This window comes from Equus przewalskii, chromosome 1, assembly GCF_037783145.1.
Source record: "Equus przewalskii isolate Varuska chromosome 1, EquPr2, whole genome shotgun sequence".
In the NCBI taxonomy this organism is placed as follows: Eukaryota; Metazoa; Chordata; class Mammalia; order Perissodactyla; family Equidae; genus Equus; species Equus przewalskii.
Genome location: NC_091831.1, coordinates 79,677,388 through 79,703,049, shown reverse-complemented (window position 1 = coordinate 79,703,049; position 25,662 = coordinate 79,677,388). Strand labels below are relative to the sequence as shown.

At 44.9% G+C, this 25,662-nt stretch overlaps 1 protein-coding gene across 8 annotated transcripts in view; it reads left to right on the top strand.

Annotated features, from left to right (window-relative positions):
* The first annotated feature begins 22,638 nt into the window (after window positions 1-22,638).
* DISC1 (DISC1 scaffold protein) overlaps window positions 22,639-25,662 on the top strand; it is a 347,047-nt gene continuing 344,023 nt past the window's right edge. For all 8 annotated transcript variants that reach the window (XR_011524952.1, XR_011524953.1, XM_070568817.1 and 5 more), the window contains exon 1: window positions 22,639-23,122. Coding sequence is in view for 6 of the 8 variants with exons in the window: in XM_070568817.1 (XP_070424918.1) it covers window positions 23,065-23,122 (58 nt within the window). In the remaining 2 variants the exon portion in view is untranslated. The remainder of the gene's footprint in view (window positions 23,123-25,662) is intronic.

The window sequence follows — 25,662 nt, the reverse complement described above, 5'->3', positions numbered from 1 at the left end:
AGAGGAAGATTAGCAGCAGATGTTAGCTGGGGGCCAAACTTTCTCAAAATCAATCAGTCAATCAGGAAACTCAACAATAAGAAAACAAAAAACCCAATTAAAAAACTGGCCAAAGACCTTAACAGACACCTCACCAAAGAAGATATACAGATGGCAAATGAGCCATGTATAAAAGATGCTCCACGTACTATGTCATCAGGGAAGTGCAAATTAAAACAGCAATGAGATACTACTATGTACCATTAGAACAGCGAAAATTCAAAACTGTGATGACACCAAATGCTGGCGAGGAGCAACAGGCACCCTCATTCATCGTTGGTGGGAACGCACGATGAAGGGGGAAAAGGCAGGAAGGCACTGTACTTTGGAAGACAGTTGACTGGTTTCTTAGGAAACTAAATATACTCTTACCATATGATCCAGCAATCATATTTCCTGTTATATAGCAAAAGGAGTTGAAAGCTATATTCACATAAAAACCTGCACATGGATTTTTATGGCAGCTTTATGAATTATTTTTAATTGCCAAGACTTGGAAGCAACCAAGATGTCCTTCAGTAGGTGAAGGGATCCCGAAACTGGTCCATCCAGACAATGGAATATTATTCAGCGCTAAAAAGAAATGATCTCTCAAGCTATGAAAAGACATGGAGCAAACTTAAATGCATATTACTAAGTGAAAAAAAAAACCAATCTGAAAGGTTGTATAATGTATGATTGCAACTAGATCACATTCTAGAAAAGGCAAAGCTATGGAGACAGTAATAAGATCCGTAGTTGCCAGGGGTTGCTGGTGGGAGGAGATGAACAGGCAGAACACAGGGCATTTTTAGGGCCGTGAAACTACTCTGGATGATACTATAATGGTGAGTACACGTGATCATACATTTGTCCAAACCCAAGAGTGAACCCTAATATAAACTATGGACTCTGGGTGATCATGATGTATGGATGTAAGTTCATCCATTGTAGCAAATGTAATACTCTGCTGGGGGATGTTGTTAGTGGGGAAGGCTGTGCATGTAAGGGGAATATGGGAACTCTGTTCTTTTCTGTTAATTTTGCTGTGAACCTAAAACTGCTCTAAAAAAATTGTTTTTTAAAAATATATGTAAATAGGGGACATTTTGAGGGAGAATAATTTTTGGCAATTAAGGCAAAAGGAGTATTAAATATGAATGTGAAAAACAGTTAAAATGGAAAACATTTAAAATGACCATTTTTCAAATAACCATATAACATGAAAAATAAGCATTGCTTAAGGGCTGGCCCTGTGGCTGAGTGGTTAAGGTCTTGCACTCTGCTTCGTTGGCCCAGGGTTTCGCCAGTTCGAATCCTGGGCGGGGACGTGCACTGCTCATCAAGCCATGTTGAGGTGGCATTTCACATGCCACAACTAGAAGGACCCACAGCTAAAAATACACAACTATGTACCTAGGGGCTTTGGAATAAAAAGGAAAAATAAAATCTTAAAAAGAAATTGCTTAAAAATTCAATTCACTTCCTCTACTTCAACAAATCAGATTGTTTACATTTTTCAACTCTTTTCATTAGTTTATCTATATGGAAACATAGTTTTTATCTAACTAATACAACAGTCAATCTGGATTTTCTGATGTAGAATGTACAACTCATTATTATGGGAACATCACCATCTACAAAGGGAAGATGAGTGAAGCCAGGAGAATTTTCTTTGCTTGAAATATCTGTTGCCAAAGGAGCAAGTTGCTTTTGTAAAATGAATTGTATTTTAATTAAGCGTGTAGCTGATACTCAGAAGCAACCTGGGGCAAACCTTACGATCCAGCACAGGGGCTTGCTGTCGTGTAGATTCTGGTATCTCACAGGCTGGGTTCTTCTCTCGGCTCTGACTCGATCTTTGTGATCTTGGACGAGAACTTGGCTCCCCAGCCCTGATTCCCTGGTGTATTAATCCGCTCAGGCTGCCATAACAAGCACCACACATTGGGTGGCTTAAACAACAGAAATTTATCTCCTCACAGTTGTGGAGGCTGGAAAGTCCAAGATCAAGGTGTTGGCAGTGTTGCTTTCTTCTGAGGCCTCTCTCCTTGGCTTGCAGATGGCCGTCTTCTCTTTGTGTCTCTCACATGATCTCCCTTCTGTGTGTGTTTGTGTCCAAATATCCTCTTCTTATAAGGACACCATTCATACTGGATTAGGGCCCACCTCAATGACCTCATTTTACCTTAATTACCTCCTTAAAGGCCCTATCTCCAAATACCGTCACATTCTGAGGTGCTGGGGGTTAGGACTTCAACATACAAATTTTGGGGGACCCAATTCAGCCTGTAACACATGGTTTGGGAACACGGCTTATAACCTCTGCCCTGCAGAATTGTGTGGTTTCGAGGTCATGGTTAGAAAGCTCCTGGTGTGATACCAGGCACACAGTAGACGCTCAGTGAGCAAGTTATCATGTCTATTTCTTAAGCTGGGATTTTGAACGTCAGCTTTTCTTAGTGAGAGGCACCTATAACAGGATCTGTAGGTTTTCTCTATTGGATCAAAATGCCACTCAGTCAGTTAGGATCTTTCATGCTCACATTGCATCTCTTCTGGCCTCAACACCTTGCTCATGTAACTCCCCTTTAATAAGTGACAAATAAAAATGGCAAGCAATAGGATATATTGGAGTATACGAGGAAGCCATTTGGTATAAAACTAATTTGGCCTGACTTTGTTTTTTCCAAAAGGGCCTGACTGTGGCTGTTGAGCACACATTGTATATCTGCTTAGACATTTCCTATGGCCAGAACAAAGGCCTTTGAGATAAAGGTGCAACTTTCCCCCACATTGGCATTTCCTTAGGGATAAGCATCTTTCCTTAGGCTAGGAACTGATTGCTGCACTCACCTTTGACCACCCAGCTCACCTGTGACCACTCAGCTGGAGACAACAGACTGCCACCCTGCTGTGTTCACTGAGACAGAAGACCTACCTGCTATTTCCATCAATCGCTGTGTCGACAGAGCAGTCTCGCGACTATTGTAAAAGGGACATTTCAATCCTATGTGAAACATCCTCTCTGGGGGTGTATAACCACTCTGTGCACCCCACTTCTTTGGTGCCCTTTCTTCCTTTGGGAAGAAAGGCCCTGGGTTATAATCCTCAGATTGAAGCTCAGAATAAACTCACCCAAATTTTCATTTATAGATTGGTTATGGATTATTTTCATCGACATAAGATACCCTCTGACAAATAAAAATGGCAGGCAATAGGATATATTGGAGTATATGAGGAAGCCATTTGGTATAAACCTAATTCGGCCTGACTTTGTTTTTTCCCAAAGGGCCTGACTGTGGCCGTTGAGCATGCATTGTATATACATTTCCTATGGCAAGAACAAAGGCCCTTGAGATAAAGGTGCAACCTCCCTCCCCCTCCCAATGTTGGCATTTCCTTAAAGATTAAGCATCTTTCCTTAGGCTAGGAACTGATTGCAGTGCTCACCTGTGACCACCCAGCTTTTAGACAGCAGACCGCCACCTTGCTGTGTTCACTGAGACAGAAGACCTACCTGCTGTTTCATCAATCGCTATGCCGACAGAGCAGTCTCGCGACTATTGTAAAAGGGACATTTCAATCCTATGTGAAACATCCTCTCTGGGGGTATATAACCATTCTGTGCACCCCACTTCTTTGGTGCCCTTTCTTCCTTCGGGAAGAAAGGCCCCGGGCCATGGTCCTCAGATTGAAGCTCAGAATAAACTCACCCAAATTTTCATTTATAGATTGGTTATGGATTATTTTCATCGACACCTCCCATAGCCTTTTCCCGGAAATAGGTCCTTCTTCACCTTTTATGACAAAACACTGCATGTACAGGATGCACTACTTTCCGGAATGCTTCCGGACTGACCTGTCTGGTTCCAGTTACTCTGGTCACTCCAGCTCACCTGGGAGCCGGTAAGCCATTCCAAGCACAGCTGTTAGGATAGTGGGCTCCGGAGTCCCCCAGTGTCCAACTCCATTGCTTACGTCCTGTGCGTGGGCACGGTATTTAGCTTCTCTAAAGCCTCAGTTTCCCCATTTGTAAAATATGTATCCAGTGTGATGAATAAAATGGTCAAAGTAGAGCCATTAGCGTGACAAGAAACCATGGTCAAGTACTGTCATTCTGTCAGCTTTTCGTATTCTTTTTATTCGCCTCCCAGTACCCATTGCTCTCCAGGTATCTAGTCATAAGAGGAACATCCTCTCAGTGTGCCTGTCCAGACTGTTGCAGGTAACTGGGCTGCCCCTGCAGTATTCCTGAGAAAGGACAGTTGGGTGACTAATGTCACCTCCCCTGCTCCCCAACCCCACCCTGTGAGGGAGGAACCCAGCAGCTAGTGGCACAACTCAGCCTGCACACCTTCCCATGTCTCCTCAGCTTGTCGGTCTTTCTCACCTCCAGCCTCCTTCTCCCCACGCCTCACTCTGGTCATTCCTATTCCTCTTGTTAACTGCTCTTTGTTTTATCTCTTGCTCCTCTGACTAGCTAAAAGCACGTTTTCCTTATTCTGAAAGAAACTTCTCTTTTTCCCATGCTTCCCATTGAAAATTCTTTCACCAAACTTTCCCTCTCTTCTCTGCAAACCTTCTTCAAAGAGAAGTCTGTGTGCTGCGCTTTGGTTTCTGTGCCATTCACACTCTCCTCAGCTCCGTAACATTTTGGTCCTACCCCAGAGCTCTATGTGAAATGGCTCCCTCAAAGTCATTCTTCTCATGCTCAGCATCACACATCGTCAGGGAAATGCAAATCAAAACCGCAATGAGATATCACCTGTTAGAATGGCTACTATCAAAAAGACCAGAGATAAATGCTGATGAGGATGTGGAGAAGAGAGAGAAGGCTTGCACTGTCGGTGGGATTGTAAACGAGTGCAGCCACTATGGAAAACAGTATGGAGGTTCTTCAAAAAATTAAAAATAGAACTACCATAAGATCCAGCAATTCCACTTTTGGAAATGTATCCAAAGGAAATGAAAACACTAACTTGAAAAGATATATGTACCCCCATGTTCATTGCAGCATTATTTACAATAGCCAAGACATGGAAACAACCTAAGTATCCACTGACAGATGAGTGCACAGAGAAATTGTGGTGTATATATAATGGAATATTATTCAGCCTCGAAAAAGGAGGAAACCTGCCATTTGCAACAACATGGATGGACCTTGAGGGCATTATGCTAGGTGAAATAAATCAGATAAATACTGTATGATCTCACTTATATGTGGAATCTGAAAAACAAACAAACAAAAACTAAACTCGTAGAATAAGAGATCAGATTTGTGGTCACCACAGGTGGGGGGTTGGGAGAGTGGGGGGTTGGGAGATTAGGGGATTGGACGAAGGTGGTCAAAAGGTACAAGCTTCCAGTCACGAGATAAATAAGCATTAGGGATGTAATGCACAGCATGATGACTATTGTTTACACTACACTACAACTCCTTCCTTCGCCACATCTCTGTGACTTTGGCCCTCCCACCTCCTGCCTGTGTTCCTCTCTCTGCTGCCTCTCTTTTCCTTGAGGTCCATCCTTCCCCAAAAGTCTGCTTTGTCCAAATCACTCTCTGCTCCAAAATCTTTAATGGCTCCTTCTTGCCGACAGGAAAAAAAAAAATCAAGAGTCCTTGGCCTGGCATTCAAGGCCCTTCACAATCTGGCCTTAGCCCAGCTTTGCTCCCTCTCTTCCCCTTGCCTGGGAAGTCCTCCCTCCCCTCTCCTCTCTTTTTTTATTTTTTATTTTTTTTTTTAAAGATTTTATTTTTTTCCTTTTTCTCCCCAAAGCCCCCCAGTACATAATTGTATATTCTTCGTTGTGGGTCCTCTAGTTGTGGCATGTGGGACACGCTGCCTCAGCGTGGCCTGATGAGCAGTGCCATGTCCACGCCCAGGATTCGAACCAACGAAACACTGGGCCGCCTGCAGCGGAGCGCGCGAACTTAACCACTCTGCCACGGGGCCAGCCCCTCCCCTCTCCTCTCTTTTAGGAAAACTTCCCCAGCCGCTTGAGTCCACAAGACTTCTCTGAGGCCCCTGAACTTCTCACTCACTTTTTCTTTCTATGTCCCTGCATCTTCCCCAAAGAGCTAAGACCCCTGTGTGCAGAGCCTGGGTCTTACGTGGAGGCAAAGAGTGTGCTGGACGATCCAGGACTCTTGGATGCGCCACCGTTTACTAACCACGGTGCTGAGCAACTCTCTGCACCAGTTTTTCTTTCTTTATTTTAAATAAAATCAGAATAATTCCTTCCTGTTTTCTCATATGGTTCTTGTAATCATTGAAAGAGCTACGGTATGAGAAAACGCTTTGAAACCCCAGGGATATACAAATGTCAGCTATTGTTCATTGTCACTTCAGATCACTTCGGAGCCTTTTATTTGTCTGTCTATCTACGTCTCTTTCTTGCTCCAAACATTCAGGTCTAAACCAGACTGCAGCTTTAAGCTTTGCTTAGAAGGAAAAATTGCAGAGGGCTATCGCTTCTTAAGCCCCGGGACAGAAGACTATTACCAGCTGAGCCCTGGGACCCAGGCTCCTCCTGCCACACTGCTCAGATGACTGGGTGCCCGGGAGGAACAGGGGCTTGCCATCTGTCAGGACGTCTGGCTCAGGCTCAAGGACGGAGCTCGGTTTCTCAGCTGGCGACACACATCTTACTCAGGGCGTAAACCCGAGGATCTGGGACTTGCGTGATCAGGATGGTTCTCTGCCTTGTGTGGCCCTGCGAGAGCAGCCTAAACCTCACACATTTTCTGTCACTCTTAGAGGCGCCAGCGGGATGCGGGTGTTCAGTCCCTGTCCACTCTATTTGTCACCGCTGCCAAATGGTCGCCATCATTGAAGGCTTTTCTCAAACTGGCAGACGTGTTCTCCTCCTTGCCTCCCTCTTTTACGGCCCTCATTTTTTCCAATTTAGGATTAAAAATGACATACTGACTGTATTTCATTTAGATGTGTACAGTGCTTGACAGCTGTTAAGCTAATTTTATAGGCTTATTCGTAGCTGGTCCTCACTGCTGTAAAGCTCATCGTCCTAGAAGTTAAAATGCAAAGAATTCCAAGAAGTGGAAGAAATCATTGCACTTGGCGCCTGAACCGCGTCGCTTCATACCTGCTTAACTACTGCCTCATTGCGTGTCCTGTTTGCTTTGTGTGGGCCGATCTTGTGTGGTCGAGGAGCTTGTTAAATTTTTTAAATTAATGGTCTTCGTTTTTGGGGGGCTGTTTTAGGTTTGCAGAAAAACTGAACAGAAATTATACTCCCCACGCCCAACACTTTCCTCTATTATTAACATCTTGCACTGCTGTGGTACATTTGTTATAATATTGAGCCACTATTGATACATTATTAGTAACTGACGTCCATAGTTCACATTAGGTTCACTCTTTGTGTTGTATATTCTGTGGGTTTGCCAAATGTGTAATGACACGTATCCATGACTACAGTATCATATAGCGTTGTTCCACTGCCGTAAAATGCCCCTGTGCTCCACCTAGTCATCCCCATTCCCCTTCCCACATCCTCTGGCAGCCTTTTCATGTCCTCCACAGAGCCTTGTGCTAGGCTGTGTGTCCAGGAGGTGCTAATTACATATATATTGGCTGGTTGATGGCAACAGCAACCAAAGAGATGAAACCACGAACTTAATGTCTATGTGGATATCAATACACACTCTTGGTGTGTGTGCTCAGGCTCAGATTGGAACCACAATCTCCAGCAAATCATTAGGATATTCTCAGGCAGCTTTTTGTGATCAGGAAGGCGGGGAGCATCTGGATTAGGACAAAATCTTCTTGAAGGGTCAGCGTTTTCTGGAAAGGTCCGTGGTTTGATCATGGAGTGCTGCTTTGCTGTTTCAAGGGCCCAGGGAGGAAACCAGTCAGATAAGCTCCTCGCATTGGCCGTGGGCCGGAGGAGCAGCTGGAACTATCAGTGAGCATGCACTTTATTCAGCAAGGGCTACAGCAGGTGCACAGGGCCCTTGAGTGGCTCCTGGCAGATGCTACTGGAGACAAAGCCTCTTTCTAAAGCAGCAGTGAAATCTAGCACCAGTCCCCCAGTAGTGTCATTTTCCGGTAAGTCAGTTAAAGGAAATGGATGACTTTCATTTTTCAGGATGACTTCCTTTGAAGAATGAATGGATTGAAATGTCTTGCTGATGAGATGACGAAGCCTCTTTATAATACTTCATGTGAACTACCTGACCTTCTTATTTCTCAGTTGGGTAGTGAAATGAATAGCAGCAGGATAGGCAAAGGGGAGGCAGAATCTAGCAATGATCGACAGCTACTGCATGCCGAGCACTTCAGATAAATTACAACATTCGAGACAGTTCTTGCATATATGCATGAATGGAAGGAATCTTTTACTCAGACAATTTTTTGAAACTGGCTATTTGGCTGCAGAATTCACATTCAGTTGTTTTTACAGGGGGTGGGCAGCTGCAGATTTACCAAGTCCATGTGAACTAGGGTGGTGATAAAGTCAACAGTCGATTTCTAAGCAAATGCCAGCAGGTGGGTGGTGGAAGGTGACTTGGGAGCAGGGAAAATCCCTTTGGTGAAACTGGAAGCTATTCCCAAGTGATCATCACTAGGTCTCGAGTCTGCCTCCTCCTCCTGTGGACCTTGTCTACACTGCCGGGTCCCAGGACTGTCGTGCTGTAACACTCCTGAGTCCCTTTCCCTTCTTATCCTCTCCACCAGGGAAGTCCTTGCTGACGCCTCCTCACCTCTGCGGTCCTTGGGAAGGTATAATTGCCAATCAAATCATATCTTGAAGGGTTCAGAGCCTACAGGCTAAATAGGCCCCAAGAAATTAAAGCAGGACGTTGCTTAATATTGCTTCAAGGCTTTATTAATTTAACACGCATCTTTTCAGACCTCTAAGCTTCCTTATGTACCACATATACATACTATGCACACTTCAGTTCAAACTCTGGATGTACAGAAGGCTGGTTGAACTTTAATGACTAATTGGTCTTTAGATCAGAAAGAGGTTGCTTTTTCTCTTTCTGCTCTAGAGAAAGGGAAATGGGATTCATAGTCTCAGAGGTTTTGGGCCACAGACTTTGAGATGCCAACCCATTTCTGAGAAGAGAGGGTCAAGTAACAAAAGTCCTCAAAATCCTACCAAGATGACCAAAGCCCAAATTTTTTAGCCACCCTCCTCCAATACTGCACAACAGAGCTGAGCCTCCACACCTGAAGGAGAACAGTCTGGAACCCAGGCGGCTCCTCATGCTCTGTTTCCCACATCTGTGGGCTCCAAGCTCCAATTGTTCACCTGTTAATAAAAAGAATGTCTCCTTAATAAATTCATATTTCTTTAAGATAAATTAAATAAATTATTTTTCAATTAAAAAATCCTAAAACCAGAAATTTAAAAAGAATGAGATACGTGATATTTTTCAAATGATTTTTGAAAACTTATGGTATATAATAGTTAGATTTAGGTTTGGCTTCACATAAGAAAAAAGCAAGCTAATAGTAGCATACACAAGATTGCAGTTTTTCCTCTATCACATAATGGAAATCTTAAGGAAGGCAATGCAGGGGTGACATGGCAACTCCATGAAGTCATGAGGGAACCAGACTAATTCCATTTCTCTGCTTTGCCGTTTCTAGGCTGTCACTCTTGTCTTCACAGTCCAAGATGGCTTCTAGAGCTCCAGCCATCATATCCATAATCCAGGATGCAGGCTGGATGAAAGAAAGAAGGGTCTTCCTCCTCTTTTTAGGACGTTTGCTTGAAGTCCCATAAAACACTGCGATGCCAGATTGAAAGTTCTTTTAGCCTCTCATTCCAACCCAGAGCAAGGAGGTCCTCCAAGAGAGTCTCTAACTCTGTGAAACCGCCTCCTCCCAATGTCGGCATGAGACCATTCCATGGGCTCTTGCTATTGCCAAGACTTAGATTTCATTCTTGGAGGAAAGCTCTGCTGATTATTAGAAGAAGTTATTTAGACTGTTGGTGACAGTCTGAAGGCAGCTCTCAGTTCTGAAACTCATGATCTGAGACGTCATGTCGCCATTCAGGTAACAGTCTTTCAGAATTGGGAGCACTGTGGTGTACTAGTCAGAATGAGATAGGCTATCTTGTGGCAACAAATGACATCCAAATCCGAATAGCTTAACTCCATGTAAGTTCTTTTTTTCTTGCTCATGCTACATGTGCTATGGTGGTATACAGGGGAAACTCTTGTCATAGAGTCACTCAGGGATCAAGGCTGACAGAAGCTCCATCTCAAGCCATCCTTTCACTAGAACAGGCTGGTATCACAGAAGAGTCATGAATCAAGCCTTGGCTTCTAAATCTTCCACCCAGAAGTGACACATATCACCCCTGCTCACATTCCATTGACCAAAGCAAGTCACGTGGCTTATCCAGCTTCAAAGCAGTTGGGAAAGGCATTCCCATTGTGGGCCTGGAAGGCAGCAACTCAGAAATATTTGGTGAATGCCACTATGACTAGTAGTTTAGTTCTAATTCCCAATTATGTTCCAGTTTTGTCCCCTGAAAGTCTAAATACAAAGTTGAAAACCTTATGAACAGGTTTGTACCTGACAAATAGGCAAACATTTTCATAACATAAAGCCTGGTTATATTCACGGGTTTATTGTTGTAAAACTGTGCAGCACACAGAACAAAGAAGCTCTCTGGGCTCCTGGGCTCAGAAGCTGTCTCGGTTGGCCCCTAAGAGCCCACTTGGAGACTGGTCCCACTGACCATGGAAGTTTCACCGGGTCAGGGCAAAGTGAACAAACAAAACGTGATAAAGCAAAAAAATTTTCAAAAAGCAAAAATTTATTCCATTTAAGGGAGTGCCATTTATTCTGATATCATGTATTCTTTAATTTTTGAGGTTAAAAAAGCTCTTTATGAAATAGTGGTGATGGAAGTTAGTGAAAGTTTTTTTTAAAACAAACTTCCTTGGCAAAATAAAATGTTAGTAATGTTACATATCTGACCCTCTTATTTTTTCTGACATTTTTACTGACCAGCTGTGAAATTGGACCGTTTAAGCCACTCAAATGGTTTCCTTCTTGTTTTCTCATCTAATTGGAGAAAGAATCCTCAATTGATTGTCGGATTTAAATTTCAAATTGCCTAAATGATGTGAACATTTTTCCCAAGGAACAGCCCTATTGAGACGTGACCATTGATAGTGTTTGCCCGAGAAGATTCAAGAACACATTTCTTTACTCCCTGTGAAACATGTGGAGAAAGGGCCAACTGGGAAGACGTTTTGTGAGTAGCTTAACTTCAGGCACTTTGTTAATGAGACTGTCTCAGGCCTTTGGACAGTTGTCCACTTAAGTTGTCTGCTTTGGAACTGCCTGCCTGGCTTCCTGAAATTTGCTAGCCTGCGTTCTCTACAAATGTGACGTTGTTCAACCGTGGCATTGACAAGCTGCTGACACAGTGTGCATCAGCTTTGGGGCGCGCCTTCCTCCCATCAGGAAAAGGTGAGCCAGGACAGGGAATAGAACGATTCCTATTTCTTGGAAGTGATAGATGACAAGGCTGAGGGGTTAAACTAACCAACCAATGAGAGTCAGTGAGAGGGGACAAGTATCTCTTTCTTGGGGGAAGTTGGAATAAGTGTAGATACTAAATTTCTAATAGAGAACAAAGTCTATTTATTCAAAGCAGAGAGGCAAGGGGAAAAGCACCACTTGGCTCTCCTACAATGCCTAATTTAATTGTGAATGAATCTCTGAGTGGAGAGATTCTTGTCAGTAGTATTAGCTGTCCCTACATTGCACGTGGGAAACCCAGGCAAGAACAGGCCAAAAACACTGAGTGGTGGATCTTAATGCAGAATGAAATTAAGGCACTCTTCCTTAATGGCTTTAACCATTTGATCACATCAATCTATTTTGAATGCCACATCTCTAGCAGACACTAATCACTGGGTGATAAAGATGCGCCACAAGTTAGGGATGTCTTGGGACGGCATGTCTAGAATGAAAGCCCACACTTTCCCATGTATTATCTCACTCTCATAGCTCTTAGACAATATGCACTGCAAAAGGAAGGTTATTTATATTATTTATTTGGCCTAAAACTATGATAACATCCTTTGGCACGGGCATTATCTGATGGTATTTGAAACTGAACCAACTTCCTATTTCCAGACATTAACAAATGAGAGTCATCATTTGTCTGATGTTATTTCCTGAGTTTAAGAGAGATTTATTTTCTCCAATTCATTTAAGTTTTTTTTTTTAAGAAAAGATCTCCTTTAGACAATTAAATTTCCCAGAATTGTTTAAGCACTGTTATTGTTCTCAATGAGAATATTTCCTATTTAACTCTGGCTATACAACTTGATGAGAATTCTTGTGAATATCTATCATTGCCATACTCAGAGAATTTTCAGGAGACTTGAGAGATAAATCAACTAGCCTATAAAGTATCAGAATCCCAATTTAGAACATTAATTCTAATAAGTCTCTGGCCAGAGGATGCAAGGATGAACAAGGCATGACATTTATCCTCAAAGAGCTTACAATTTAGAGGGGGAGATGCAAAGGTACGTTAATTCTATAGAAGGCACGATTGTCATATCCTTCTCTCTCTTCACTTCTGGGGATAAAACTAAGGGAAGATGTGTAGGGGGGATATTATGCGTGAAAATACAGCAGCATGAATGACTTATTACCTAAGGATAAGTCTCATTATATAAAAGAAGAGTGATAGTTTGTATTCAGGCATCAGAAAATGCCATTTTTGTCTAACAAGAGGCAGTATGTCATTGCTGTTAGGAAATGTGGACTCTTCAGCCAGATTGCCTGGTTCAAATCCCTCCTCTGACATTTACTATCTTCGTGATTTGGGGCAACTTCTAACCTCTCTGTGCTTCAGATCTCTAGTCTGAAAATGGGTGTAAGAATTGGGTTGTTGCAAAGGTGAAATAAGTTTAAATTGTGTAGAACAGTGTCTAGCATGTACTAAGTGCCCAATAAACATTAGCTATTATTAGTAAACTTCTAAGAGAGTCCCCTATTCTTTTTTTGAGGAAGATTAGCCCTGAGCTGACATCCACTGCCAATATTCCTCTTTTTGCTGAGGAAGATTGGCCCTGAGCTAACATCTGTGCCAATCTTTCTCTATTTTATATGTGGGATGCCTGCCACAGCATGGCTTGATAAACGTTGTATACGTCCATACCTGGGCTCCGAACTGGTGAACCTCTGGCCTCTGAAGCAGAGCACACAAACTTAACCACTACGCCGCCAGGCTGGCCCCAGAGAGTCCCATATTATTTTATTTTATTTTACTTTTTTTAAAGATTGGCACCTGGACTAACAACTGTTGCCAATCTTTTTTTTTGTTTTCTGCTTTATCTTCCCAACCCCCCCCCCCCACACAGTTGTATATCTTAGTTGCAGGTCCTTCTAGTTGTGGGACGTGGGACACCGCCTCAACGTGGCCTGACAAACGGTGCCATGTCCGCACCCAGGATCCGAACCCTGGGCTGCCACAGCGGAGCATGCGAACTTAACCACTCGGCCACAGAGCCGGCCCCCAGAGAGTCCCATATCTTAAACACAATTTTTGAAATTTACTGTCCTGGAAGAAGAGTTATACGTTTTATTCCTTTGAGCTCCTAACTTCTTGCTACAAATTTACACCCATAGTATTTAACGTTCATTGTCTATGTAAATGTAATCTGTAGATACGTATAATTTCAATATGGCAGAACCACTGCTGACCCTGCTGGTTATGCAAGGATTCTAAGCGACAACCTCAGACTGTGTTGGCATCTATGACATTACTCCATTTCTGCTCTCATGAAGATTTTGGTAGCATTCATGAGGAAAAGCTTTCCGAAAATTTATATTAAAAAACACTGATGGAACAATTATCCCTTCATCATTTGCTCTCAATTATCCTTTGTGTATACACCTTTTACACAGCTCTGTATCTGGAGCTTAAATCCACGGCAAGAACTGCTAGGTGATAGCCACAATGGGAACCATATTAAAAGCAGAGGGAAACCAAAGGTGTCATATGTTTCCTCATAAGCAGCGGGATTCTTGGTGTCTGACCCTCACCATGACATTTAAAGTAGATACATTTTGGGTTGACTGTCCAGCTCTCCAAGGTCCCCTGCCTGCCACTCAGCCCTGTGTTCAAGGGTGGTTTCCAGAGGCCTGTGTTTATCCTATTCTCCCATGTGGCTCCGCTTCCTTGGCTATACTGGATGGCGTGAGAGATGGGCTCCTGACCTGCTCTGGTCCAGTCGGGACCTCATCTCTAGAGATTTAGAATTGGCTCCATGAGGGTCAGGCTTTCTGTGTGCCTGGCTTAGAAACATGTAAACCTGGGAGAGACGGGAAGCCGATGTGCAGAAAGAAGCAGGGAGGGAGGAGTGAACCGCCAGGGTCCTGCTGGCTTTCCAAAAGTTAGCTCTTGTCTGTCCGGAGGACCAGCTTCATTATGCCACTGGACACTGTGAAATACCCCCTGTATCTTCACCAAAATTCCTTTTATTTGTTAGAGTATATTGGTTTTGGTTAGTTGCAATGAAAGGAGTCCTAATTAATACAGCATTGTGTTGGATTGAGAAAGCTGTCATAAAACTAAAGGAAGACTTTTGTAATATCCATTCCAGAGATCTACAATCAGTAGGCTTATCAGTGAGGGTTCGCCTGGAAAAGCAGAACCACTATGAGTATTGTGGAATAAGGAATAGATTGTATTATAGAAATTGGACCGTATACACTTGTGAGGGTTGCTGGAGAAACAGAAGTCTAAGAGGGGCAGTTGAGGAATCTGAGAAAGGCCTCTAACCAGCCCTGGCAAGGGTGAATGAGTTGGAGCTTGCAGGAAACCTAGGAGCTATGCATGTCCAGCTGTTAGAGTCGGACCGTGTAGGGGGCTGATACAGAAGTCTATGGAAGGTTGACGCCTCTTTGTGTCTACTTCCTCTGTGAGTGTCCAGAGAAGCATCTGGTGGGGAGCCAGGGGTTGCTGTTGGTCAGCAGGATTGCTATTTGGGAAGGATACCTGCCCATTGGACAGGCAAGAGAAAGGGCAGACTGGAACCCACCAGCACCTCCACATCTGTCTCCACCGCCTCTAACCAACGAAGACCTTTCAGACAAAATGGCTACTGCTTCAGTGCCACCTTGCAAATATCACAGTTTCGGCCAAGAGTAACTGGTAACTATTCAGGGAAGAGGACTCTGCAAAACATGGTTTCCAGAGCAATCAAATTGACAAAGAAACAATCCTGTGCACAGGTCTTTGATAAGACTAGGAACATATAGTCTAGTACAGTAGGTAAGATAGCAGACTGGGAAAAAATGATAAAATTTACCCAAGTGATTATAATGAACAAACATATTTGGGAATCATAGCTTTATGGCACCATCATCCACTCAGCCTAGTCAACTAAGTGAAAAACCACAGTCATCTTAGATGCTTTCTTCTCAATTACCCTCAATATCTAGCCACCAAGTTTTATATAGTTTTGCTTTCTAAAGTATCTCTTGAACATGGCCTCCTTTTCTCTATCTTCATTACAAATGCTCGGATCTCTTACCTGGACTGTTGCCTCTTTCCTAACTGGTCTTTTTTGTCTACCATAAACCCATCCCTAATACCACTAGATTAGTGACCTTAACCCTGACTGCACTTTAGAATCACCTAGGTGCTGTTTATAAAACCCAATGCCTACACCCCACCCCAGACCATATGTTAGTCCCTCCCACAGCAACCTTAAGTGGTACGTACTATTATTAACTGTTTTGCAGGTGAGCAAACTGAGGCTTAGCAAAGTTAAAGAACTTCCCAAGGTTCAAAGCTGAGAAGTAGTGGAGCTTAGATATGCATGCAGTTATCTGAGGGCAGAGCCTATGCTCCTAATCATATGGTCGAATGCCTGCCAAACTGTGCTCCAGGGTTGATTAGACGGATGGTGGGGTGGCCAGCAGGTGAGGTGGCGGACACAGCTGGGAGCACAGGGTTGAGGGGAAGTTGATGTGAATGGCTTTGAACTTGGTTTGTTTGAATGGCTGCTTAGACAACCAAGTGGTGATATTCAGGCAGTAGTTTAAAATCCAATGAGGCCCAGTCTAATTCATGGGTAGTGGGGATGAAGAGGAGGGGACGGGCACAAAAGACAATTCTGAGGTAGAATGAACAGGATTCGGTGACTGAACGTAAAGGATGAGGTGAAGGCGTATATAGCACGGTCTCCCAGGTTTTCAGCTTGAGGGGAGGAGGACAAGAGGGGAGTAAAGCTATCTTGGAAAAAAGGTTAATACAGGAAAAGCAGCAGTTCAGGGAATGTGTGGGAGAAGTAAGTGAGAATCCTTTTGGAGATATTAAATTTGAGAGACCAGCAGAGCTTCTAGGTTGGAAATACGAATCTGGAGTTTGAGAGAGAGGTTGCAGTCAGAGATCACATCTGGATAGTTGAAACCTTGGAAGTGGATGAGAGAGTCAGGTCAAATGTGAGGGACGCTCAAGAAGAAAAGAGGGCCAAGGATGCAATTCTGGGGAAGACTAAAATAAGGGACGGGGAGAAGAGGAGAACCCAATGAAGGAGACCCAAAGGAAGGAGAAGACAAGTGGGAGGACAGCAAGGATAGATAGATAGATAGATAGATAGATAGATAGATAGATAGATAGGAGAAAGATTTATTTTATTTTATTTTACTTTATTTTATTTTTTTTGCTGAGGAAGACTTGCCCTGAGCTAACATCCACACCAATCCATATTTTTTAGTATGTGGGCTGCCAGCACAGTACAGCCACTAACAGAGGGGTGTTAGTCTGTGCCTGGGAACCAAACCCAGGCCGTCGAAGAGGAGTGTGCTGAATTTAACCACTAGGCCACCGGGACAGGGCCGAAACAGATTTATTTATTTATTTTTAAGATTTTATTTTTTCCTTTTTCTCCCCAAAGCCCCCCGGTACATAGTTGTGTATTCTTCGTTGTGGGTCCTTCTAGTTGTGGCATGTGGGACGCTGCCTCAGCGTGGTTTGATGAGCAGTGCCATGTCCGCGCCCAGGATTCGAACCAACGAAACACTGGGCCGCCTGCAGCGGAGCGCGCGAACTTAACACTTGGCCACGGGGCCAGTCCCTGAAACAGATTTATTTTAAGGAATTGGCTCATGCAAGTGTCAGGGCTGGCAAGTCTGAAATCTGTAGGGCACGTTGGCAGGCTGGAAACTCAGGCAGGATTTGAGGCTTCAGTCTTGAGGCAGAATTCTTTCTTCTCCAAGAAGCCTCAGTTTTTACTTTCAAGGTCTTCAGCTGATGGATGAGACCCATCCACATTATCAAGGGTAATCTCCTTTACTTAAGGTCAGCTGACTGTAGATGCTAACCACATCTGCAAAGATATCTTCACAGAAACACCTAGATCAGTGTTTGATTAAATATCTGGGTACTATAGCCTAGCCAAGCTAACACACAAGACCTACACCACAGTCCACCTCTTGGCAACAATACACATCACCTTAAACCATCCTTAATCTTCAAATAAAAACTATAACAAAGTACTTCTACTTATCATGATACAACTATTTTGAGTACAACCAAAAATGCGCTAACTTTCTCCCGAGGAGAAGACACAAGAGTCCTTGGGTAATGTTCACTCTTCTCCTTCATATCCTATAAGTTAAATACTGTGCTGTAAATTTAATTATTATCAACACATCTTGTGTTATATGATGAGTGGATAAGGAAGGGAAGAAAACAAAGATAAAATATAAAGAAATATGTCAAATATCTTTGTTTTCTCCCCTTCTTTATCCACCTATAAACAGTCATAACAAAATAGGGAAGAAATTCTCTTGACAATTCTAGTCCTCAGTTCTGTAGTTGGTCACATGGTCACACTTGGTATTTGTAACTACCTTCTTCAGTGACCCATTCTCTTTGCACTCAGAATCATTCCAGCAAGCATGGTTCTTTGCCTGGTAGGGTGATCCAAACTTTCATTCTTGGAAAGTCTGGGCCATTAGTAGCCCTGCCTGAGTGGGGTTGTTATAGTTTTCCATTGACCTTAATCACAGGGCATGAAAATACTAAGAGATGCCCTGAAGGATCTCCTATATACCAGAGATGCTCTTCCTTACCTCTATCATCGAATGGCAGTCCAATTTCCAATTGGTAGTAAGGATCGATCACCCAAGCCAACAATACAACTCCCTTCTTTACCTGTAGATTCAGAGACATGAGGAGGTCAAATTTGCCAAGCGTCAGTCTTAACTTCCAGTTAAATGGAATTCTTGTCATGTCACTTGATGGAAGCATCCTTGCCTTTGGACTAACCCTGTAGGCCATCAGAGCATAAAGTTGAGAAGACAAACCAGAGCTTTTGCTAGTAGATCACTAGGGCTAATAGTGAGTGGTGCCACTCCCGTTTCCATCCCTTGATTCCTGGACCCATGAATCCTGGCTATGCGAGAAACAGCATCTTATAATCGACACTGATTTGGAGCATATACAGAGGGCCACCCGGAGAACCTTGCCCCAGCCCCGCAAGGTATTGTCACCTAGCTGGCGCTGTAACTGAGTCCTCAAAAGACTGTTCTATTGTTCTGTCAAGCCAGCTGCTTCAGGATGATAGGGAACATGGTAAGACTAGTGAATCTTGTGAACACGGGTCCCTTGCCATATTTCATTCACCGTGAGTTCCGTGATCAGAAGGAATGCTGTGTGGATAAGGCATTTTGTAAGTCCACAGATAGTAGTTTTGGCAGAGCATTGTGTGCAGTGAAGGGAAATTTATATTCATTGTCTCAATTCCAGTTGGAACAAAATGCTACCCCCTCCATGATGGAACTGGTTCAGTGTAATCAACCTACCACCAAGTGACAAACTGGCTGATCACCCTGGGGAATGGTGCCATATTTTTGGTCTCTGCTGTTGGCAGACTGGATACTCAGTAGTGGCCATAGTCAGATTGGTCTTGGTGAGTTGAAGTCTATGTTGCTAAGCCCACGCATAACTTCCATCCCTGCCACCATGGCCATTTGTTCATGAGCCCATTGACCAATGGCAGGAGTGGCTGGGGAAACAGCTTGACTGGCATCCACAGAATGAGTCATCCTATCCATTTGATGATTAAGATCCTCCTCTGCTGAGATCACCCTTTGGTAAACAATCACATGGAACACAAATATCTTCAAATTTTTTGCCTATTCAGAGAGGTCTATCCTCATACTTCTTCAGATGTTCTTGTCACCAATTTTCCAATCATGTTTCTTTCACATTCTTGACCATCCAGCCAAAGCATTGGCCACAGTCCAATAACTGTCATATTCTTGTACCTCTGGCCATTTCTCCTTTCAAGCAAACTGGAAAACAAGGTTCACTGCTCAAAGTTCTGACCACTGGGAGGATTTTCCTTCACCACTGTCTTTCAGGAATGACCCAGAAAGGAGCTGTAGTGCCGTGGTTGTCTACTTTTGGATGGTGCCTGAATATCGTGCAAGATCACTGTAAACTAGGCCTGAGTTTTCTCTTTCTCAGTCAATTTATCATAGGGAACTCCGTAGGAGGCCATAAGTGCAGGCTGGGAGAGAGAAGGTAATATAGCAGGAGTGGGGACCATGGGCATGTGGGTCACTTCCTCATGCAGCTTACTTGTGCCTTCAGGGCCTGCACAGGCCCAATCTCATATATATTACTTTCATTTGATGATGGAGCACTGCTGTGCTCGCTCGCCTTTATGGCTTGTGGGTTAGACAACACCCAGTTCATGACAGGCAGCTCAGGTTGTATGGTAACATGCGGGCCCATGGATAAGAGTTCAGTCTCTACTAAGGCTTAGTATTAAATCAAAAGCCATTTCTCAAAATGAGATTAGTTATCCACAGAGGATGGCAGGGCTTTGCTCCAAAATCTTAAGAGTCTGTGATGTGATTCACCTTAGAAGCCTGACAAAGCCTCCATCAGCATCTCTATCACCACTGATGCTTCAAGCACCATTGGAACAGCCGGATCTTATGGCCCGAGTGGCAGAGCAGCGTTCATGGCAGCCTGGACTTGTGGCAGAGCCTTCTCTTGTTCTAGGCCCACTCAAAACTAGCAGCTTTTCAGGTCATTTGGTAAATGGGCTTGAGTAGCAAACCCAAATGAGAAATAGGTTACCTCGGAAACCCAAAGAGGACTATTAGATGTTGAGTTTCTTTTTTTTTGGTTGTAGGAAGGGCCAACTATGACAACCTATCCCACACCACGGGACCTCTAGAAAATACACTGAGATGGAAGTCTTCTGAATTTTTGTCAGATTTATCTTTCACCCTTTGACACACAAATGTCTCACCAATAAGCCTAGAGTAGTTACTACTTCATAGTCACTAGGTCCAACCAGTATAAAGTCATCAGTGTAATGGACCAGTGTGAAGTCTTGTGGAAGGAAAAGGTGCTAAGGTCCCTGCTTGACTAAATTATGCTCTAGGGTTGGAGTTGATATACCCATGAGGCAGGACGCTGAACGTTTATGCCAGCTGGAAGAACTCTGCTTCTGGTGATCTTTACTAACAGATATGAAGAAAAAAACATTCACAGATCAACAGCTGCATATGAGGTACTAGGAGATGTATTATTTGGCTCAAACAATGAAACTACATCTGGTATAGCAGCTACAATTGGAATCACCATCTGGATAAGTTTATGATAATCCACTGTCATTCTCCAAAATCCATCTATTTTCTGCAAAGGCTACATGGGCATGTTGAATGAGGAGGTGGTGGGTATCACCACCCCTGCGTCTTTCAAGTCCTTGATGGTGGCATTAATTTCATCAATCCTTCTTGGCATACAGAATTGCTTTTGGTTAACTCTTTTCCTAGGTAGAGGCAGTTATAGTGGCTTCCACTTGGCCTTTCCTACCACAATAGCCCTCACTCTGTGGGTCAGAAAACCAATGTGGAGATTCTGCCATTTGCTGAGTATATCTATTCCAAATATGCATTCCGGACCTGGAGAAATAACCATAGGATGGGTGCAGGGACCCACTGTGAGAGGGACCTGAGCTAAAACTCTGTTGATCGCTTGACCTCCATAAGTCCTACTCTGACTGGTAGACCACAATGATGTTCTAGGTCTCCTGGAATCAGTGGCAGTTCAGAGCCAGTGTCCAGTAATTCCTGAAAAATCTGGTTATTTCCTTTTCCCAATGCAGTCACCCTGGTGAGAGGTCATATGTCCCTTTGGTGGTGGTGGTGGTGGTGGGGGGGGCCTAGAAGAAAGAGTAACAGTAAACATTCTGGGCAGTGTTGCTGGGTCTTTCCTCCTTCATTGGAGAAGTTCTGGGTCTGTAAACTGCCTTAAGCCTGGGAATTGATGGAAGGGCTGAGTCTCTGTTTTGGTAATTCAAGTTAGGCTTTTGTTCACTTGAGCTAGAACTTGTCTGCTCATACGGATCAAGTAAGAATTTAGGAGGCTTCCTATCTATTTCACTATGATCAACTTGCCAACACCAGAGATCTGTGAGAGTCGGACTATTCTGATTGTGTGTTGACGGTCGTCCATTACAGAAACCATGCCTACCTTGCCTTTGGAGATTCATTGCCACCATTTGACCCCTGCCAACTGTAATCCATTATCCCCATTGCATTTAAGGATCCCAGTTCAGCGGCTGCAGTTCCCACTGTAATGTCTGACACAGAGAGAAGACTGACCAAGGATGCCGGGTCACAAGGTTATTTCCGAGTCGCGGTCAAAGTGTGTCCTCTGGACCCTCCCCGAGTGGGTGAGCAGGTCTTACATGATAAATCCACTGTGCTATTCCAATCCCCCCTAAGCTTTGGGAACCTTCTTTGCAATATACCAAGGCAGTTCTGGCATTTCCACTTCATTTAGTGTAGGTCACCTCTTGGTCCCTGCTTCAGTCAACAACCAAATTGTTAGATCCTTTTTTAATCTCTCAAACTACAGCTTTGAATCCCGATCTTAGTGGTCTATATCATTAAATTCAGCTGGATCCAGTTTTATGTCCTTCCATTTTCCACACATCTTAATATCCATGCTCATATTCATTCTGTCCCACAAAACACCGACATTGAAGCATATCTGTGCATTTTCACTCACAAGGTTCTTATCTCTTGAAGGAGCTTGGCCCTCCTCTAGTTCTAACGAGACCCTTCCCGCTCCTCCAGAAGGTCTTCCTGACTCTTCTTCACAATACTCCCTCCAACCCGCAACTTCTGCAACCCTTTCTGTCCCAAGCCACTGGCTCTTGGCATATTCTACTGCATGGTATTTAGTTTTCTATTCACATGATTATCTTCCCTACCGGAGCTGAACTCCTTAAGGGCAAGAACCGTTTCTGGCAGGTGCTACATAAGGGGTGCTCCAGTAGCCTCCTTGCATGAGCCAAAGAGAAGGGGTGAAGGCCGTGGGTCAGCGGCCTAGGAGCTCTGCATGGGTCAGAGCCTGCGCTCTGGGCCAGCTGCCCAACGTTGGGGGGAGGCTCTGGGACCAGCCCCATGCGGCCAAAGATTCAAAAAGTTGGATTCACATTTCATTTTTGAACAGCTGCTCCCACCCATCTCTTTCCTGGCGTCGTCTGTCGTCTCCCCACTTTCTCCCCACCATCTCATCCCCTCCATCTCCTCATCACCCCTTTGGTCACTTCCCGGATCACGCGTCTGGGAGGCGCCCTGGTAGACCCACTCCGAAGGCCTCGCAGTCTCTCTCTCCTTCCCTGTGCACCGGTTCCCCCCAGCGTACTTCCCCTCTCGTTTTCGTCGAGAAATGAGCGAGAGGGAAAAGCAAACTTTCAGAGGTCCGGAGACAGGTCGTGGGCCCGCCGGGCCGCCCGCCCCCGCCGCGTGCGCGCGCGCATGAGTGTGTGTGTGTGTGCGTGTGCAAGGGGCCGAGGCTGGAAAGGAAACCGCCTGCCTCGCCGGGGAGAAGGAAGGAGCCTCCCCCTCCTCGCCCGCCCCCTCCCCACTTCCCGTCCAGCTCGGCGCCTCGCTTCCCCCTCCGCCGGCCGCGGGCGCACGGAACCTGCCCATCGCCGACGAGCTCGAGGCGGCGGAAGCCGAGCGGGAGGAGCCGGCTGGGCGCATGTCGGGCGGGGAACCCCAGGGCGCCCCAGCCGGTGGCGGCGGGGGCCACTGTGCAGGTAGGGGCGCTGTCACCGCGGGCATCAGGCCGGGGAGGGCGCGCTCTGCCCCCTTGCAGTCGTGCGGGTCTGGGTGTGCCTCTGTGAACAACTTGGGTTCCGTGCACCCTTTTCGAGGTGAGGGAAACTGAGGCAGGGCGCGTGGCGTGCGGAGTTGGGAGAGGAGTCGGGTCTGAGGCTGCCAGCCAGCGCCCAGACGGGCCAGATCTCTCCCCTCAGACTGAGCTGAGATCCCGGCGAGCGGCAGTTTTCGAAAGAGCGCTGGTCGCACCCGCCCCCCGCGGCGGGTCTTGGTGGCCCAGGAAGGTGGTGAGGGCCTGCCTGGCGTTTGGGTCAGTCCCGGCACCGGCGCCGCGCGTCCTCACCCTCTCACCTGTGGGAGAGACGCCCCGCTTGCCCTGGTCCCGAGACTCCCCTGAGAGTCGGGTTCCACCCCATCAGGGACCTGGAGGGAGGAGCTTGGGGCGAGTTGTCCCGGAATGTGGTGCTGGCACCTCCCCAAGGGGCTGCTCTGCAAACAATTTCACCTCCCACTTCCGACTTGGCCGCAGTAACGCCCAAGGCCCGGCTCAGAAGAGACCGCTCCCTTTCCACTTCCCGCAACATGGGTCACGCTGTCAACTCTCAGTGTTGACACCGAGGCCATTCAGTTGACAGTTGCTTTTTAAGAATGACAGGACGTGTCCTGCCATCTCACTCTTAAAATGCATGCGAAGGAGTTGGAGACTTTCCCAAGAGGGTGCGATTTGGGGTCGGGGAGTGCTGCCACTGCGTCGTCGTCGCTGGGCCACCAGAGGGCCAGGGAATTTTAGACACAACCCTTGACATCTGGGAGCCTTGGTTTCCTCAGATGTAAAAGAGAACACGAATAACCTGGCCTCCTTGTCTCATCCATGTATTGTGCAGGAAAGCACTTTGCAAAATGCACGGTCAATTGCACAGCTGTAATTTGGGTGACACCAGAGAACTAAGAGTTGGGGTTTGGAGAGAGTCTGCCTGCATCTCAGTTTTGGACTTAGCTATGCCTCAGTTTCCCCATTTGTTAAATGGGGACAACAACAGTGCCCACCTCATTGGGTTGTTACTGCGTTTAAATGCGTCAGTGGCCCTGAAGCACCTAGCCCAGGGCCTGTGTAAGCTCTAAATAAACTTAGTTGCTATTTTTACTAAGCATAACCTAAATGATTTGGAGAGATGTGGAAATGCCAGTTTGATTTGATTCAAGTATGAATAGCAGAGTATTCGAGAAGAAATTTAATGTTATTACATTCGGGCACAGCGCATAAAGTCTTTCGGGGTTCAGCTGAGAACTGTGTCACTGAGCAAAAAGAGGCCTGGATCTGCTTTCTGAGCTCTTTGACCTTGAGCCTCAGTTTCCTCATCTGTTTCCAAAAAACTAAGAGAAAAGAAAAATAGGGACAGGAATTATGGTTTTTTGGACTGGTAGAGCTGCCGGAGGATCAAATGAGGCAAAAGGTCTGAAAGCACCTTGAAGGGGATGAGTCGCTGGCTAACAGGAGACATCGCTGCTGCCAGGAGGGCAGAATAACATCGCAGTTGATTTAGAGCCTACAATGTGCCAGGCCCTCTATTAGGAATTCCTTTGATGAAACCCGCCCCAAACCTTTGCAAGGTAGGTATTTACAATCCTCATCTCTCCTGTACAAAGCTGACCTTCAGGGTTACACTGCTTCTGTCTCAAGGTCACATAGCTGTTAACGGTAGAGCCAGGATTCACACATCCTGGTGTGGGCGCCTCTCACAAGTGTGTTCTCAACCACTAACCAAACTGGAGTTAAGGAGACCAGTCGTGGTTCAGAGTGGACCAATGTTAGCTTGTAGTTAATAATGTGTCCTGCGTATTTGTGGCCTCTAAAATATGAGTGAATTGTTAGACCTGGCAAAAGAGATTTTGAAATAATCTTAATTTCTTTCATCCCTATTTTAAAACCCCATTTTAAATTATTTTCTTGCAAAAATAAACAATGAAAATTTGCAGAAAAAAACGTATTAAAATCTTGAAAGAATGTATTGCAAGAACTCATTACAAACCTCAGACTAAATGGAATCTGAATTAGTGTTTTATTTTAACACTTAAATTTGCCAGAAACCTTAGGATGGCACAGAGGTGTAACTGGGTTTGAGGCTTTTGGTGATATGGTTAGCTTGCAAGGCTGGGACCCAGGACATTTCTGCAGGGACCTCAGTGCTCACTGAGATGCCCACAGAGGGAAGAGGACCTTCAGAGCAAGTCTGACCACCTGAAGGAGAGTGAATGCCAGGTCTACGGGCTGCAGAAATAATTCTTAAGTCATTTGTTTCGTAAAAGAAATTTCTCTTATTCTTTTTTCTTTTTCCAAAAGCAATGCATGCTCATTACAAGATGCACAGAAAACTACAAACAAGAAAAAAGAACATAAAAAACGACAGTAATCCTGAGCCATGACAGAAAGCAAATGGCCAAAAGGAAGGAGGGTGGAATGTCAATAAAGACACATAGCTTAGTGTCACTGTTCTTGTAATCCATTTCTGTGCTATGT